The following is a 19,621-nucleotide window of genomic DNA, read 5'->3' on the forward strand; positions in this document are numbered from 1 at the left end:
GACAAGAGCCTTGTGGGCTACAGTCCATGGAGTCACAAAGGGTCAGACACAACTGAAGCAACTTATCATGCATGCTCATATACTACCCCACACCACACCACACACTCACACCACAGTGGAAAAAAACAGCTATTACTACAAACCACAATGTGGATAAATCTCACACACGGAATGCGGAGGGAAAGAAACCAGACTCGAGAGTCCTTTAGGAGAGGCCAGTGTAGGTGAAGTTCAAACACAGGAAAACTGGGTGATGGGAGTCAGAAGAAGAGCTGCCTTTGGCAGCTGGGTATTTTCTGGAAAGGGTGGAAGGAGCCCTTAGGGTGGTGGAAATACTCTATAGCTTGAGTTGGGTGATGGCAACATGGTGGGTATACTCACCTTGACAGTCTTAATTAAGGTTTGTTTCCTTTACTGCATGTTTTACTCCAATAAAAAAAAAAGAAGCAAAAGTATTCATTTAAAAAAATAGAGTCAGATTCAGTGGGTATTGTATGGGGTCCAGAGATCTGAATTTTTAAGTTTGCCAAGGTAACATAATGCTGGCAATCCAGGGCCTCAGCCCCACCTTGGACAAGAGATAAGACTGGCCCAGTGTTACGGTTAACGCATAAGACAGAATGGTTTGAATCACACCCCAACGGATGATCTGTTGATGAGAAGGTTCTTGCAAGAACTTCTAGCTGATAAATCCAGTTGCATAATTGTAAAGACAATGGGTGAACTTAATATACATGAAGAGGCACCAATAGACTCAGATAAGTGACCTCAGAGTCCCCTAAGCGCAGGGCACTGGCTTCACCCCCTCCAACTCCTCCAGCTCTCCCTTCCCCCTTCTAGCATTTATGGGCAGGTCCACCTGGTATTTCCAATAGTCATGTATGGATGTGAGAGTTGGACCAAAAAGAAGGCTGAGCGCTGAAGAATTGAAGCTTTCGAACTGTCATGCTAGAGAAGATGTTTGAGAGTCCCTTGGACTTGGACTGCAAGGAGATCACGCCAGTCCATCCTAAAGGAAATCAACCCTGAATAGTCACTGGAAGGACTGATGCTGAAGCTGAAGCTCCAATACTTTGGCCACCTGATGCAAAGAGCCAATTCATTGGAAAAGACCCTGATGCTGGGAAAGATTGAAGGCAGGAAGAGAAGGGGACAACAGAGGATGAGATGGTTGTATGGCATCACTAACTCATTGGACATGAGTATGAGCAAACTCTAGGAGATAGTGAAGGACAGGGAAGCCTGGCGTGCTGCAATCCTTGGAGTAGCAAAGAGTCAGACACGACTGAGCGACTGAACAGCCTGGTGTCTGTGACAGATTAGGGATGTGACAGTTGGGACCCCTGCAGATGGCCCTGTGGCTGCCTGAGGCCACACCCTGCCGGGGGTGGGGTGGGGACCCACAGCCTCATGGCCCAGTCTCCTCTCAGCTGTGTCCTGGAGCAAGCATCAGCGCAGAGCTCAGTCACATAAAACTCCAAGTAGCTTGTTGCTGGGGACCCCTCCTAAATCACGGGGCTGTCTTAACCACCGCAGGTTTGGGCAGAGTCACGCCAGAAAAGGGGGCGAAGGAGGAGATGAAAGTTCAAGGACACAAAGGCACGTATTTTGGCCAGTCCTAACTTGTTCCACAGCTTCTAAACCTCTTTATTTTTATAGTGGTTACACTAAGCTCAGTCAAGCCTGGGGTAAGTTCTGCAGAGTCAGGCCATTTTGTTTCTCCTTCTCTCTTGTGTCTCTAACCTCTGGAATCCTCTTATAACTATGCTGAATGGGGCAAGATCCCCGAGGAGCCAGGGCGTCCTGGCTTTGCCCAAGAGCTCTGTGCCTGGGACCCGCTGCTTTCTGCGGCATCTGGGGAACAGCTACCCTGCACGGGTCTCTCTGCCTCACTGCTCTGTCTCTTTCATGGTTTCAAACTCAAGCCAGTGTTTTCCCTTGAAATTGTTCTCAGCTTTTCCTGAACCCTGGTAGCTCCTTCTTAAGGAGAAACAAAAAGGGAGGGAGGAGCAACTCATCTTTTAAAACCTAAAAATGGCCTGTGTCATCCAGCCAGGTAAAAACGTCACCTTCTTAACAGGTTCCTTCCCAGAACTGGAACTGGGAATTAACACAGAACCTGGAAGGTGGAATGATGGTCCGCAAGGCACAATGCCCACAGTCCAGAAGGTAGTGATGAAAGTCGCCTTTGTACATTTCCCACCCACGTGACCTTCAAACTGAATTGTTCGACCCAGCTCGGGTGCTGGTCTGAAGGCTGTCAGGCATTTTAGCAGAATCAGCCAGTCGCCACGACTGCCCAAAAAGAGGATTTGCATGTCCAGTGTTGCCTCACCTTAAATCTGTCTCGGTTTGTTGTAAATGAGGGGGTTACGGGAACATGGCGGGGGTGACTAGGACGCCTTCCTGATTTTATTACTTTAATGTGCTTCAATGCCACCAGGATGTGCCAGCAAAAATTAAGGCAAAGATACGCCATCTCCACCGCCCATTACTGGGCAACACCAAGGGAGTATCGTCCTAGTCACGGTCATTACCAGACGAGATGATGGGATAAACACACAGGCATTACGGGTGAATAACTGACACCACTGCGATAATTAGGACGCTTTATCGTATGCAGTTTTATTTTCCAATGCTGATCATTCTCTCAGGCCAATTACACTCTGGGCTAAGGTTTCTCAGCAGAGTTCTCAGCCTACGGGGAAATTTTTGTATATATAAATTTCTGATAAAATCCAATTAGGCAGTTTGAGAGATCAGAGTGTCTTTTTGTTTCCAGTGAAGATCCAAGCACTTGGATAACCCAGATTCGTAGGTCCGCTCTTCGAAATGCAACGTTTCTGAGCGCCTACGATGATGGTCACTCTCAAAAGAAAAGCATTGGTGGTGCCTCTGACATGTTCTGAAAAATCTTGTCTGCCCTGGAGCCTGTCTGCAACACTGGAGGATGTTGGTAATTCTGCTGAGTCCTGGCCTGGGCCCACCACATAGCCCTAGGTGTAAAGGTTCAAATGTCGCTACAAAGGTCAGCAGGTCTTCAGGCTGGAACCTGCTCCCACTTACTCTTTGCACACTTAACTCCATTTAGAATTTGCACAGGAGCATTTTGTCAAATTTCCTTTCAGTGCTTTTTGCTTCCGGCCAAAGACCTTTCCAAGGGTGGGCTGGATGGACACGTGAGCACCAGCCACCCCCACCTGCCACTGAAGTCACTCCTGCTCCCACGGCCTGTGAGGGACTGCTGCCCACCCCACCTGACAAACGGATGATGACCCTCCCACCAGAACAGGTCATGCACCTGCCACCTGAATCCCCACCTTCAGGGTCTCTACCCTCTTTCTAGAAAATTCCATAAGGGCCTAAAGGGTAAACACATTCTGGAAAGGAAGCATTTTTCCTTACTCCATGTAAAGGTCATGAAAAAACAACTGGGGGGGACTTCCCTGGTCGGACAATGGATGAGGATCCACCTGGCAATGCGGGGGACATGGGTTCGATCCCTGGTCCAGGAAGATCCCACATGCTTCAGAGCAACTCAGCTCGTGTGCTACAACTACTGAGCCCATGAGGCGCAACTGCTGAAGCCCACGCACCTGGGACTGTGCTCTCCAACAACCAGCAGCCCCGCTCGTTGCACCCAGAGGAAGCCTGCCCACAGCAACGAAGGCCTAGTGCAGCCAAAACAAATTAACTACTAAAAAACAACAGTTCAAGGGTGGAGGGAAGATACAGGAAGAGGCAATAAACTGGAAGTACTCTGTCCCCTTTCTGACAACTGGTTTTCAACCAAGAAGATGAGAGTGAAAAGTGTTACTTGCTCGATCATGTCTCTCTGTGATCCCATGGACAGTAGAGCCCACCTGGTTTCTCTGTCCATGGAGTTCTCCAGGCAAGAATAGAATTTTCATCTCATGTGCAGGAAAGTGTTCCTGTCCCTGTTGAAACATGGGAGGGATCCGGGGGTCAAACAGCTAATGTGGTCAACTCCATCCTAGGTATCCAGAGAAAATCAGTGAGTAATGATGGACGGTGTTCCCAACATCCCAGGGAGGACTTGCTGTTTAGTTGCTCAGTCGTGCCCAACTCTTTGCAACCCCATGGACTATAGTCCACCAGGCTGAATTAAAGAGTTGCTGATCTGAGGAGGTGAGGGTCAGAAGACAGTTTGATGTGGGAGGCCACGGGCAGCCACGAAGAACAGTGCTCCCCCAAGAACAGTGTGGTCAAAGGGCTGGTCAGGACTCTCCTCTGTTGGGCTGGAGACAACACAGTCAGAGAGGAACAGCTGCAGCCAGCCGGATGGGAGCCGACTCTCCGCTCCAAGACGCGCCTGCACACTCCCACAAACTCCTCCAGGGTCCTCTGCAGGAAGCCCGATGGCCTCAGGTATTTTGGGGCCCAGCAATCAAACCCACCTTGCATGGCCAATGGCAGAGATCCCGCCTCAGAGCTGGATAGGCAGCCCTCCCGTGTCCACGGTTCCCACGCACACACCGTCTTATGACTGACACCAGGGGTGGTTGAGCACTTCTCCTGGAAGGTGGGAGCTATAAACTCAACCCCAGGAGGGCGTGAGGGTGACTACCGTGAGCTCAGGACACTGGTAAAGAGAAACGTGGGTGCAGTGTCTGCACGTGCACCCCTAGGGCCCAGCCGGAACCCACCATGTCCACCTGCCACTAGGAGAAACAGCTGGGAGACGCTCCTCCTAGGTCTTTCCTTGCTCCCATGGAGGCAGGTGGAAGCGCCAGGATCTCCCTAACCATCCACACAGCCAGCGTCTGGAGCCAGGGACCCGTCTTCCTTCAGCCGAGGGTCCCGCAGGACATGGCGAAGTTCCAGGCCCACGGTAAACACTCCATGTGTGAAACACTAGAGGCCTGATTTCCCTGGCTCCAGGCACCTGAAGCCTGGTCCACTTCACAAAGTGCCTCCCAGGCCCGCCTTCCACTTTGTTCTCAAGGCCAACGTCCACGAACTCTTCGTTTTTTTTAAAAGCTCACAAAGACAGGGTGCTGAAACGGAAGACCTTGTGTACTCACAAATCTTCAAAGCTTCCTAAGGGACACATTTTCTTCTTAGGAATGGAGGAAAACTCTCCCATTTTTGAGCCATTCTTTTGTGACAATTCTACAAAATTGCATGTAACTTTATATTTTTAAAAGATATGGTTTTGTAATCATTTGTATGTACATTTGTATGTAAATATTTGTATGTAAATGTTTGTAATTACAAACATTCCTCTTGTTTGATTTTGAATTGCAGATGTCAAGTATTCTGTTTTGGGGGAGTTATGTTTTATTATACTTTGTTAAAAAAGGAAAAATTGTACATTTTTAGAATGTTTGTATGAGTAAATTTAATGTACTGGAAATACAAATTAAAAAAAGGAAAAGAAGCTCACAGTGTCTCACGACTAAGAGATCACCCAAGGAGAGTGGCATTCAACAGGAGTGGAACAGAAGAAAAGGTGAGGGGGGAGGGGAGACAGAGGAGGGAGGCGTGGGGGAGAAAGAAGGAAAAGGAGAGGGGAGGGAAGTGAGAGGGGATCAGAACACGAAGCGCTCAGGTCATGGGCAGCAAAGTCTTCTCAAAGCCTCTTGAACGTGAGGTTTGACTTAAAATGCAAAATTTAAATCAGTCTGAAACTTCCTGGTTTTGATAATCTATAAGTTTGAAAAAATGTGTATACGATTCTTCCTGTTTGCCAGACACCTTGAAGTTTCCGTTTTGGGCAACATGAGATCTCTCAGAGGCAACGCAGTCCAGGAGAACGGGTGTGGGGCCAGGGAGGGCCAGTGTGAACTTGGGGCCCACTCCTTACTAATCGAGTGGCCTCGGGCAAACCATTTGTTCTCCCCAAGCCTCATTTTCTCCATTTAAAAGCCAGGGATGAGAATCCCTACGCCTCGGAGGATCTCTGGGTGATACACACAGGAGTCTCCTGGGCACCCAATAAAGGTGGCTATTAATGTCATTAGAATCATCATTCTTCTTCTAAATCTGCACAGTCCAGAACAATTAGGGAATTTAGGGTACTTTTTAACACGGCTCAATTAGTGTGATTTTTATGCCAAACCCTATAGGCCTTAAAGAAGTACTGATTTTGTGTGTGTGTGTGCCCCCAAAACCTAATGCCTCCTGTATCTATTCCAAGTGAAAATTAACAACTGAAGTCATTTTCTTAATTGCAAAAGCAAACAGATCCTCAGCCAGGAGGCAAAACGGTAGAGCCCTGCCCTGGCATTCGTATCTGGGAGTGACCCCAGCCTCTTGGGGAAAAGTCCAGAGGAAAGCGCATCTGGAGAGCTGGAGGCACCTGACCGACGGCAGGGCTGACGAGCCCAGGGAAACTGCTTCCTTTTCAAGTAATGACACCGCAGGCCTCTGTCATTTGTCCACCATCATCTGGGCTTCCCTGGTGGCTCAGAGGGTAAAGAATCTGCCTGCCATGCAGGAGACCTGGGTTCAGTCCCTGGGTTGGGACGATCCCTTGGAGAAGGAAATGGCAACCCACTCCAGTATTCTTGCCCGGAGAATTCCAAGGACAGAGGAGCCTGGCTGGCTACAGTCCCTGGGGTCATAAAGAGTAGGACACCACTGAGCAACTAACACTTTCATCTGAGGGAGGGTGAGTTTCATGTAATGAGGGAAGAAGGCAATCCCTCCCCCATCAGGACTTGGTGTTCAACATGCTGGAACTGCAGATCCACATGGAGAAGGGCTATTTTAACCAAGCAGAGGAGAAACAAGGAAGCCCATCTCTTCCTTGTCAAACTAGAATGTTTTGGAAGCAATAAGTAAGTAAGTAAAGTCGCTCAATCATGTCCGACTCTTTGAGACCCCAGAGACTGTAGCCCGCCAGGCTCCTCTGTCCATGAGATTTTCCAGGCAAGAGTACTGGAGTGGGTTGCCATTTCCTTCTCCAGGGGATCTTCCCGACCCAGAGATCAAACCCAGGTCTCCTGCATTGCAGGCAGATGCAAATGTCCCTGCAAATCAGCAATTTTGAAGGTGATCTCTAAAAAGTAACACTACTTAAAGCCCTATTCTGACTTCAAGTCCTTCCAAACTATTTATAGACATGGGCTTCAGTCCTCTCAATGGAAACAGTGACAGATTTTATTTTCTTGGGCTCTAAAATCACTGTGGATGGTGACTGCAGCCATGAAATTAGAAGATGCTTGCTCCTTGGAAGAAAAGCTATGACAAACCTAGACAAGTGTATTAAGAAGCAGAGACGTCACTGCGGATAAAGGTCCGTCTAGTCAAAGCTATGGTTTTTCCAGTAGTCATGTATGAATGTATGTGTTGGACCATAAAGAAGGCTGAGCACCGAAAAACTGATGCTTTCAAACTGTGGTGCTCCAGAAGACTCTTGAGAGTCCCTTGGACTGCAAGATCAAATCAGTCAATGCTAAAGGAAATCTATTCATTGGACGGACTGATTGTGAAGCTGAAGCTCCAACACTTTGGCCACCTGATACTACGGGCCAACTCATTAGAAAAGATCTTGACGCTGGGAAAGATTGAGGGCAAGAGGAGAAGAGGGTGACAGAAGATGAGATGCTGGGATGGCATCACCGACTCAATGGACATGAGTTTGATCAAACTCCAAGAGATGGTGAAGGACAGGGAAGCCTGGCATGCCGCAGTCCGTGGGGTCACAAAGAGTCAGACGCGATTGAGCAACTAAACAACAGAGCCTCTCAAATTCCTGTAAGATGTCCTATTTCTACTCCCATTTCACAGATGAAGAAACCAAGGCTCAGGGGGACTAATAAACAACCTGCCCAAAGACCCAAACACGATTAGGTGAATAAAGATCACTCATGTTCTTGTAAACTGGATCCAGTTAATGATCCCAACTCCTCTCCAAGCCCTCAAGATAGAAACCAGACTCCCCACCACCACCCTTTTCCTGAACATCACTCGGACCCCAGCACAGCTTTCTCCTTTGAAATCCTTTTCGCCCAGGTCTCCTAGCCTCCCACCCAGATTCCTGCAGCAGTCTCCAGCTGGGTCTCTCCTTCCTGGGATTTCCAGCCCCTCTGATCTTTCCTGTATCCTGGACAAGACGAACCTAGATAAAATGCCACTGTCTGAGCTCATTCTGCTGGAATGTTCCCCAAGTGCAGATTCCAGTTATGTTGCTCTGAGTAGTCTGTGACATGGGCAAAGTACCTGATCTCCCAGGGCAGCTCTTTGCTCATCTACAACAGAAGGTTAATTGCGCCTGCCCCTGCGTGTCGGGTGAGAATGAATGCGATGTTATACAGAACACACAGGATGGTGCCGGACATGAGGAAACACTCGATAATCTGTCATGCCTCCCCTCCTTTCCTCCTTCACCTTCCTCCCCTCCTCCCTCCTCCTCTCCGTCGTCTAATAGATGCCGGCCAGTGGGGCCAATCACTCCCCTTAAATGCTGTCCTTCAATATCCCACGTGACCTTTCTGTCCACCCGGCTACCACCTCACTCCCACTCAAGTCAGGTCAGTAAGTTCTCCCAAGCTCTGGACCCTTTTCTGTGACTCTCTGGTGAGCATTTCCTTTTGCCTTTTCTGAAGTCCGCTGACCATACAGTCCTCGGCTCTGCCTGGGGTTGCACCAAACTGTTCCTTGATTATTTCCTATTGGTCCCATTCCTTCCAGGGAAAACCAAGCCAGACTCCGTGGAACCAATGATTAACGACAGTGCCTGAGACAGGTTCTCCCCACCCGCCACCGACAGCACCCACTGCACACGGCCAGGCTACGGAAGCCATTCCCGGAAAACTCACGTCGAGGAGCCAGCGATCACTGTACTCAGAAGTTCCAGGAAGCTGCTTATCATGAGGCGTTCATTGATAAACCAGTCTCACCCCCAGAAAGGGTTATCAGCAAACCCAGCCTCATCACCCCCAGTTCTCTCCCCAGGCCATCTGTCCTGGGGTTCCTTTCTCCTCCCACCCAAAAGGACAAGGGCTGGGTGATCTGGTTTGTTTGGGACTGTGATGATTTTAAAGTTGGAAATCCCTCATCAGCCCCCTCACTAAGTCTCAGGCGTGCTAGGATGGCTGGTCACCCCACTGTCCACTCAGATGACAGCTTTATTTTTTGAGAGGGCCAAAAAAAAAAGCATTATTAACAACTTCTGAGTAACCTAGAAGGAGGAAAAGGAGGAGAAGGGGATGACAGAAGATGAGATGGTGGGAGAGTATCATTGACTCAATGGACATGAGTTAGAGCAAGCTCTGGGAGTTGGTGATGGACAGGGAAGCCTAGTATGCCGCAGTCCATGGGGTCGCAAAGAGTCGGACACGACTGAACTGAGTAACCTAGAAGTGGGGCTTTGTTCCAGAAAAACATCAGCACAGACGAACATTGATCAGATTAGGTCACTAATCCTTGAAAGCTGAGGATCCAGGACTATAGGTCCCTGGAAGGGAGAACAGATGAACAGAGGTTGAAGTCCATGAGGGGTGGGGAAAGGAGGTGGGGATTTAAGACAATCCTCGCAAACTCCTCAGTAGCTCAGGGTCAGCTATTAAAGAAACAGCCTTCCTCCTCCCGGCTGTCAGACCGCCTTCACGAAAGAGAAGCAGTTAAAAATCAGTAGTGCAGTGCAGGTAACAAATGTTCCCCAGAACTGCCCATCTTTGAATGTGATCAGTGCAGAAACACTAAATAGAAAAAGATATATGCACCCCCATGTTCATAACCAAGGTATGGAGACAACCAAGCGCCTATTGGCAGATGAATGGATAAGGTAGTGTGATATGTATATTTGTGCTCAGTTGTGTCCAACTCTTTGAGATCCCATGGACTCCAGATATGTTCCCTTCTCCAAATACATATATCTTCAGGTGTGTATATATGTATCTTTAGGTATGTATATCTAGAGAAGGAAATGGCAGGCCACTCCAGTATTCTTGCCTGGAAAATCCCATGGACAGAGGAGCCTGGTGGGCTACATACAATCCATGGGGTCACAAGGGTCGGACACAATTGAACGACTAAACCACTACTACTATATATATACACACAATTGAATATTATTAATCTATAAAAAAGGCTGAAATCTTGCCATTAGAGACAAAGGAGACCTTGAGGGCATTTGACGAAACAAGAAGACAAACACCATAAGATCTCATTTCTACATGGGATCTAAAAAAGAAAAACTTCATAGATACATAGAACAAATTGGTAGTTGCCAGAGATGGGGAGGGAGGGAGGTGAAATGGGTGAAGGAGGTCAAAAGGTACAAACTTCCATGTATTAAATAAGACATGGGAATGTAATGAACAGCATGGCAATTATGGTTAATGATACTGTATTGAATATTTGAAAGCTGTTAAGAGAGTAGATCTTAAAAGTTCTCACCACAAGAAAGAAAAAAATGTTGCAACTCTGTGTGATGGTTTATGTTAACTACACTTATTGGGGTGATCACTTCAAAACATACACAAATATCGTATCATGATGTTGTACACCTGAAGCTATATAATGTATGTCAATTATATCTCAATTTAAAAAAATTTAAGAAATAAAACTAAAAAGTAATTAAATCAACAGATCATTGAAAAAACTGCCCTCCATCATGGACACCCTGGATACTGAGTTAAGCCTACGTTAAACCACAGTCCCTGGAAGAGTCGTTCGTTGAACATTTTAGTCAGTATCTTCCAGACTGTCAGGTTTAGCCTCTGAAGTTCCAGGTAACTGAGTAAATAGCAAATTGAAATGAAATCAGAGCACTCCCACATGGGGATGCTAAGACTCACCTTTCCACAGCGTGACATATTACTATGCGTCAACCTCCTATTTCCCTCTAACGGTGCGTGGTTCAGCAAACTGAGGGGAACTTCCCTGGCAGTCCATTGGTTAAGACTCAGTGCTTCAGCTTCAGGGAGCGTGGGTTCGACCCCTGGTTGAGAGAGGAAGACCCTGCATGCCACTCGATGGGGCCAAAAAATAATAAAAAATTATTTTAAAAAAATATGCCAGCAGGTCTTGGGCCTAGTGAAGTACTTTAAAAAAAAGAAGAAGAAAATTGAGGGGGCTCTGAGAGACGACACCAGGAAAAGGTGCTGTCCCTTCCTCTTAAATTAGAGGATGAAAACCTTGAATTATTCTCAATATTCTTGCTTAATTGAGGGCTTATTTCTTTTCTTTTCTTTTTCTTATAAGATGACCTACCTAATTTGAGAATCATCAGTAAAGAGTTGAGATTAAAAAAAAAAAAAACTGTAGTGCAGATATATGTATATTTGCATTGTGGTTTCTTAAGATTAACAATCATAACCACCAGGTGCACAAAGAGAGGGAAGTGGGTGGCCTATCACTGAGATCTAAGAAATAAAACAATGAAAACCATTTTAAACAGGCAGTGCAATTCAGGTGGCAAACCCACCCCAGAACAGCCTGTCTCTGGGTGTGACAGACGCTCCAGACTAAAGGGCACCACACAGCAGAGCCAGACACCGTCACCCACTCATCCTTAAATCCTTAAACTGAGCTCAGCAAAGGCCACGGTTTCACTTTGATCCTCCATAGGACCCTTTGGGTCAAAAAGAACAGCAAAAACTTCTGTCCCAAACAGGAAAGTATTCTAGGTACCACCCGCCCCAGGTCAGCAGCTGGAAGAAACCCTGACAAACCTGAGTGTCCACCTCCCCTGGGGAATTTGGGGCTGAAGTGTTCATTACTTAGTCGTGCCCAACTCTTTGTGACCCCCTGGTCTGGGGAATTCTCCAGGCAAGATACTGGAGTGGGTTGGCATTCCCTTCTCCAGGGAATCTTCCTGACCCAGGGATCAAACCCAGGTCTCTCACATTGCAGGCAGATTCTTTACCATCTGAGTTACCAGGGAAGCCCCTGGGGCTGAAAAGATCAGTAATATTAGTAAGTGGCAGCTTGGAATTCAGCACCCATCTCTCACTGTAAAAAAGAAGACATCTTTTTTACAGGCATCTTCTAAAGGCCTTAAGAGATTCACAGACTCCCAATCTGTCTTTTGCCAATGTCATTACAAACAAAATAGCTGTGTTATGAAATGATGTTGTTGATGGTGATGACGGTGGTGTGATAAGACAGTGGTGATGGTAATGGTGATGATGATAGCAACTAACACAGAGCCTTTACTCTTTGCAAGTCCTAGTTCTAAACACTCTACTGATACTAACTCAATACATCCTGACAGCAACTCCATTAGATACATACACTATTACTATCTCCATTTGCTGGTGTGAAAATTGAGATACAGAAAGGTTAGCATAACCTGTCCAAGGTCACACAGCAGGCCTTGAAACCAAGAGTCATCTAGAGTCCATCCTCTTCACTCTCCATCCCATTCTGGACACTGGCTCATGTCCAAATGGAGAGGCTCTAGCTCCCTGGTCGGCAAGATCCCCTGGAGAAAGAAATGACAACCCACTCCAGTATTCCTGCCTGGAGAATCCCATGGACAGAGGAGACTGGTGGGCTACAGTCCATGGGATCATAAAGAGTCGGACACAACTGAGCAACTAACACTTTCACTTTCTTTCCAGCTCCAGCAAGACCCCTCTTTAGGATTAATGCCTCTAGGGCCCTGGCTGGGTTATCTGCTTGTTTTTCTTATCCCACCTCCTTTCAGTAAGGTAATCTGCATTAACCCATTATAAAACACACAGCAGAGGGCTTTCCTGGTAGCTCCTGGTACCTGTCTGCCAATGCAGGAATTCGATCCCTGGTCTGGGAAGACCCCACATGCCTCAGGGCAACTAAGCCCATGCACAAGTACTGAGCCCAAGCTCTAGAACCCAGGAGGGGACCCTAACTATTGAGCCCAGGGGCCACAACTCCTGAAGCCCTCACACCCTAGAGCCCATGCTCCACAACAAGAGAAGTCACCGCAATGAGAAACCCAGGGATCATAACCGGAGAAAAAGCCTGCGTGACAACAAAGACCCAGCACAGCCAAAGATTAAATAAACACATAAAATCTTAAAAACACACAGCAGAAGCAAGTGGAAAGTGCAAAGGGCAAACAGTGTTGGGACACTGGACAGTCCTGGGGGGACAAATTTGATGGCCAAGTGGGCTGGGGTGTTGGAGAAACCTCTGGCTGTGCACTACAACCCTCTCCAGAAAACTTTTGCAAGAAGTCAGCGTGACAATGGGTTTGACACTGTGTGCCCCAGCCCCACACGTGGAGCACAAACTGTGAAGCAAACTGGGGCGCAAACCATTTCTGCCCGATGAAGGACAGAGGTGTCCCTCCTTGGATACACACAGCCATGCAGGGCTGGCATCGACCTGAGAAAACTGAGGAGTCACGTCCTGCAAAGCTGTGCTGCAAAGCCCTTCTTCCATTAGGGCAGGCAGAGCCAAGGTGCTCCTTGAAAGACCCTTGCTGAATCAACTCTAAGCCAGCTCATCACAGTCCCTGAAGCATGTTTCATGTCAGGTGGCCAAAAGAGTTTGGGTCTGGGATTTTTAAGGCAAGTAAAACCAAATGCCTATTCTTTGCCATAAATAGCTTTCCGTAAACCCACCAGTCCATCCTAAAGGAGATCAGTCCTGAGTGTTCATTGAAAGGACTGATTTTGAAGCTGAAACTCCAATCCTTTGGCCACCTGATGCATAGAACTGACTCAATGGAAAAGAGCCTGATGCTGGGAAAGATTGAAGGTGGGAAGAGAAGGAGATAACAGAGGATGAGATGGTTGGATGGCATCACCGACTCAACGGACATGAGTTTGAGTAAACTCTGGGAGCTGGTGATGGACAGGGAGGCCTGGCGTGCTGCAGTCCATGGGGTCGCAAAGAGTCGGACACGACTGAGTGACTGAACTGAACTGGAACACACCAGAAAGTGTTGAACACAAAGCATGACCACTGCCTATGGTAGAAAAATGATTTTTTAGACTTGCCTTTCCCATGTCAGAGTCCAAGAAGGCACTGGTTAAGGACCAGTGGGCAATCGCAGAAAAAGGCAGGAAAATAACCACCAACCGACTTTCCAAGCAGGTCTTCTGCTGTTGTTGCTATTATTGTTGTTTAGTCACAAAGTCATGTCCGACTTTTTTGCAGCCCCATGGACTGTAGTCTGCTAGGCTCCACCATCTACGGGACTTCCCAGGCAAGAATACTGGAGTGGGTTGGTCATTTCCTTCTCCAGGAGATCGTCCCAGTTCAGAGACTGAGCCTGTGTCTCCTGCATTGGCAGGCAGATTCTTTACCAATGAGCCACAAGGGAAACCCAAGTAGGTCTATGCGTGGCCACAAGTCATCCCAGCCATGGCCTGTGGTGACAATGGTGGAATGTGAAAGAATAAATTTAAAGACTGCTGCTCCAGTAAGCTGGATAATGACCCCTCAAAGATGTCCACATCCTAACACTCAGAACCGGTGAATGGCAATAAGGTTATGAATTTGAGATGGGGAGGTTTCCCTGAGTTGTCAAGTAGGTGGGCCAATTCTGATCATATCCATCCTTAAAAGTGAGAACCTTTTCCAGCTGCGATCAGGGAAAATTTGATTAGGGAACAGTGGTCAGAGAGATGAACCTTGCTGGCTTTGAAGACGGAGGAAGGGGTCCCTGAGTAGAGTAAGGCAGGAGACCTGCAGAAACTGGAAAAAGCGCAATGTGGATTCTCCCCCGAGCCTCCAGAAAGGAGGTCCAGAAGGTACCACTGGTGCCTTAGTTTTCGCCCAGGGAGACGTGTGTCAAACTTTTGACCAATGGAACTGTCAAATAATACATCTGAGTTGGTTAAAGCCATCGTGTGGTCATTTGTTACAGCAACAATGGGAAACTAACACAACTGATGATGATTCCGTATGGGAATCCTGAAACTTTTCCTAAGAGGATTCAGTGGCTCAACCGCATGCCAGTCACGCAGAAGGACCCTGAAGCAGGCAGCATGTGGCCTATTTCTGGAAACTTCCTCCCTGAGCCTCTCCTCACTGCCAGGGATTTGCAAGGTTGACAAACAGCCAAGCTAAGACCACAGCCCCTCTGTGTGGGCTTGCGGATACAATGATCCCTTTGACCTGAAATATGGGGAGGCTTGCTCACTCCTTCACATCACCGTTTAGGGCCACACAGTCTAGCAGACGAGCTCCTCACACAGCTTTCTACGTGACTCTGCAGGCTATATACTTTACTCTAATTTCTTAATCTGGTAAAACCGATCTGAGCATCCATCTGGCCAAAACCTAAGAAGGCACAGTCCCAGATCATCCTCTCAAGAGGATGAGGAGGTCTGCTGTGATATTCTGCTCTTTTTATTGTTTCCTCCCAGTAGTTTTTCTAGAATCTGCCTTCTCAAAAAAGAGCTTTCTGGCTTCAAGCCATGGAATGTGTTCAAGAGAGCTGGCGCTCCCTAGTGGTCCTGACATCTGCCGAATCATCGAAAAAGCAAGAGAGTTCCAGAAAAACATCTATTTCTGCTTTATTGACTATGCCAAAGCCTTTGACTGTGTGGATCACAATAAACTGTGGAAAATTCTGAAAGAGATGGGAATACCAGACCATTTGACCTGCCTCTTGAGAAACCTGTATGCAGGTCAGGAAGCAACAGTTAGAACTGGACATGGAACAACAGACTGGTTTCAAATAGGAAAAGGAGTATGTCAAGGCTGTATATTGTCACCCTGCTTATTTAACTTATAGGCAGAGTACATCATGAGAAACACTGGGCTGGAAGAAGCACAAGCTAGAATCAAGATTGCCAGGAGAAATATCAATCACCTCAGATATGCAGATGACACCACCCTTATGGCAGAAAGTGAAGAGGAACTAAAAAGCCTCTTGATGAAAGTGAAAGAGGAGAGTGAAAAAATTGGCTTGAAGCTCAACATTCAGAAAACGAAGATCATGGCATCTGGTCCCATCACTTCATGGGAAATAGATGGGGAGACAGTGGAAACAGTGTCAGACGTTATTTTTTTGGGCTCCAAAATCACCGCAGATGGTGATTGCAGCAATGAAATTAAAAGACATTTACTCCTTGGAAGGAAAGTTATGACCAACCTTGATAGCATATTAAAAAGCAGAGACATTACTTTGCCAACAAAGGTCCGTCTGGTCATGTATGGATGTGAGATTTGGACTATGAAGAAAGCTGAGCACCGAAAAATTGATGCTTTTGAACTGTGGTGTTGGAGAAGACTCTTGAGAGTCCCTTGGACTGCAAGGAGATCCAACCAGTCCATCCTAAAGATCAGTCCTGGGTGTTCACTGGAAGGACTGATGCTGAAGCCAAAACTCCAATACTTTGGCCACCTCATGCGAAGAGTTGACTCATTGGAAAAGGCCCTGATGCTGGGAAGGATTAGGGGCAGGAGGAGAAGGGGATGACAGAGGATGAGATGGTTTGATGGCATCACTGACTCGATGGACATGGGTTTGGGTAAACTCCGGGAGTTGGTGACGGACAGGGAAGCCTGGCGTGCTGCGATTCATGGGGTCACAAAGAGTCGGACACGACTTAGCGACTGAACTGAACTGAGCTGAGTGGTCCTGAGATGCACTTTCTGGTTCATCACCTTCCCTTTAAACACACCCATACAGTCCATCCTATAGGAAATCAGTCCTAAAGATTCATTGGAAGGACTGATGCTGAAGCTGAAACTCCATTCTTTTGGCCACCTGATTCGAAGAATCGACTCACTGGAAAAGACCCTGATGCTGGGAAAGAATGAAGGCAGGAGGAGAAGGGGAGGACTGAACTGAACTAAATTGACTGAAACTTTACTGATGCATCTCAAGTTGAGATCAGCAGCTGATGTGTGTACACTTTGCTCGTGATAGAAAAATAGCAACTGAAGATTTGTAAACTACTTAGGAAACAGGAAGTGTGAAGAGTGGAAGAGTACGGTCACCCCATGTGCTAGGCAGAGCCGATCATGAAAAAGAAATTCTGATTTTCTCTAAAAGTATTCAGATTCAATTTGTTCAGAAGTCTCTAGCTCTTTTGCATAATTGTTTAGAAACAAGGGCCTGCCAATGTAGGAGACATGAGTTCAATCCCTGGGTCGAAGATCCCCTGAAGGAGGAAATGGCAACCCACTCCAGTATTCTTGCCTGGGAAATCCCATGGACAGAGGGGCCTGGTGGGCTACATACAGTTGTATGGGGTCGCAAGAGTCAGACAGAACTTGACCACCACACAGCAACTCAGAAACACGCAGCCTCCTGAAAACTAAAAAAAAAAAAAAATCCCTCTTTATTTTTCTTTGTAATGTCTATAAGTTTTAAAGAGACCAAAGGTCTGAAACTACCTATTTACACAGATGAAAGTCTATTGCCTTAAAGACACTTTAGTTTCAATGACCAACTTATGAAAGTTGTTTGGATCAGAGTCAGGAAGGGAGGGGACTGGCAATTTCATATTTTTTGTTCTAACTGAAACTAGTCAGTTAATCAGAAACATCTGATAGGTTACTGAGAGAATTCTTGTGACCAATGCTTTTAAGATTTTAGAATGTGTTCCCTTTAATGCTTAAAGATGGCAGAAATCAGAGGCTTTATGCTTAATTTTTTCAGGTAGAAAGGAGGAATCACCTATGTGGTATGATATGTGAGTTCTGGAAGAATCCACATGTCTAAAAATGCCTACACCAGCCCTCCTGAATCTCAAAGCCTGAATCTCAAAGAATTGTCTAGAAAAAGCCACTGTCTCTTAAGAAGTGGCAGTGGTTACTCTTATCTTCCCCAGGACTAACCCAGGAAAAGACACCAGTCCCAGAAACCTCTAACCTTTACACAAGCTGACACTGTTTGTCCAATTGAAAGGGTCCATTTTGGTGACATTTTCTACACCTTCTTACAGGTGTTTGATGAAGTGGCAAAGCCATTAGATTCCTTTTCTAAAGGTGTGCTTGTCAGATCTCATTCTAAAAGATTCAAGGCACTTTTGAGAAGCCACATTAATTACTACAGCTGGTCACTAAAGCGATGAAAGATATTCAAAATATAAAACTAAATCCCGAGTCTTGATTCCCCACTACAGATTGGGAACACAGACAGTTGAGAAGGAGCTCAGAAAAGGGTGAGGGAAACAGGAAAACTTTTTCTTCTCTTTCCCTGCAGCAGTTGCAGGTTGAACAGCTGCATGGATGCCTTTGAAGGTATTTTCTCAAGATGCAGATGGGAGTTTGGGATGCAACATCCCCAGAGAAGATGCAGAGCAGAAGGAAGAGGAGGAGGAAATGGCAGCTTCTCGGTGAAAACCAGCTCTTCAGGTTGCGTCTCCCTGATGTCCCAGAGCCTTTTCTCCATTGTCTGTATCCCGGCTATAAAGCATGATGAATTCTCAGCATGAAATAGTGATTTTCAATGTTGAATACATTCACTTTGTGAGAGATGAACATGGGGAGGCACTGGTATCTGAGATTCCCATTGGGATGTGGTCCGGTGTTGGGATCTTAGGGAAGTCGGGGAAATGCCGTGATGAATTTACATGTGAATGCAATTCAGCTCTTTAGAACAGGAAGAATAGGAGTAAGAAAATGTCCTTGTTAGTAGAATGAACTCAGCATTCCAGAATTTGTCAGAAGTTAAAGTAGCATAGACAAACCTCTATACCGATAAGAAATATGTAATAAAAAATGGACTATTAAGCTACAGATTATGGGAGGTATATAGGAGGTGGAATTTGCAGAAAACTGACATTTTTCTTGATAGATTGAGATCATGGTTTTCCTAATATTGCCAAAATACCTGGCAGTGATAATGCATTTTTCCATGTACCCTATGACCTCTGATGTTCACTGGTTCAGGTGCTTCTGTGAGATTTCCACGCTATGAAATTCATTTTTTTTTTTTCCTGTCTTGAACAAGGGTCTTGGAAAGTAAAAATGATGGATATGCCTGTTAGGTAGTTAGAATAGGGAAAAAGAGTCCAAAATGGCGGTGGCTAAAAGACCTGGAAGGGAAAGCCCGCGAAAATAGAACAAAGGAAGGTCCGAGGGCCAGAGTGAGAACCTCAGATTCCCTGAAGCAGGGAATAGCTACCCACTCCAGTATTCGTGCCTTGAGAATCCCATGGACAGAGAAGCCTGGCAGGCTACAGGCCCTGGGGTTGCAAAGAGGATGGCTGACGTTCCAGGATGTGGCCATAGGCTTCACTCAAGAGGAGTGGGAATGCCTGGACCTCGGTCAGCGGGAATTGTATAGGGACGTGATGTTAGAGAACTACAGGAACCTGGCCTCCTTGGCAGGTCTTGTGGTCTCTAAGCCAGACCTGATCACCTTTCTGGAGCAAATGAAGAATCCCTGGGATGTAAGGAGACTGGAGATGCCAGCCATGTACACAGCTGTGTCGTCTCACAACACCCATGCTTTGATGTCAAAGAATCCAAGGTGAGAAAATTTAATCCAAAAGGCAAACCTAGGAACATATGAAAGAGCTCACCTTGGAAATGAACATTGAATGAAAGACCAGGAATATACGGGGGTCTGTGAAAGACCTAGAAAATGTTTATACGGACATAAAGGAACTGAGACAGTTTCACATAATGCAGACATTACTGCCAAAAGAAATGTGCAATGTGAGCCAAACTGGGGAAAACACCCATTTCAGTTATCAACATCTGCAGAGAAGCGTATCTTTTCAAGCAAAGGCTTAAATCATGTTTTGAAACA

The 19,621-nt window shown here is 46.5% G+C and overlaps 2 protein-coding genes across 3 annotated transcripts in view; one reads left to right on the forward strand and one right to left on the reverse strand.

Moving 5' to 3' along the window:
* Positions 1-19,621, reverse strand: part of CLIC6 (chloride intracellular channel 6) — a 59,025-nt gene that overhangs the window by 15,500 nt on the left and 23,904 nt on the right. The window lies entirely within an intron of this gene.
* Positions 4,732-19,343, forward strand: LOC122687498 (putative protein ZNF720). Its single transcript, XM_043893031.1, has 2 exons — positions 4,732-4,852; positions 19,069-19,343. The coding sequence occupies exons 1-2, from the start codon at positions 4,732-4,734 to the stop codon at positions 19,341-19,343; spliced, it is 396 nt and encodes a 131-aa protein (XP_043748966.1).

Source organism: Cervus elaphus, chromosome 31 (genome assembly GCF_910594005.1).
Source record: "Cervus elaphus chromosome 31, mCerEla1.1, whole genome shotgun sequence".
Classification (NCBI taxonomy): domain Eukaryota; kingdom Metazoa; phylum Chordata; class Mammalia; order Artiodactyla; family Cervidae; genus Cervus; species Cervus elaphus.

What these genes read in the sequence shown, in the direction of transcription:
- LOC122687498 (XM_043893031.1), top strand. Translation starts at nt 4,732, where the DNA reads ATGGAGGCAGGTGGAAGCGCCAGGATCTCCCTAACCATCCACACAGCC. An exon ending in GGCGAAGTTCCAGGCCCACG is followed by an intron (nt 4,853 to 19,068) that starts GTAAACACTCCA and finishes GGTTGCAAAGAG; the next exon opens with GATGGCTGACGTTCCAGGAT.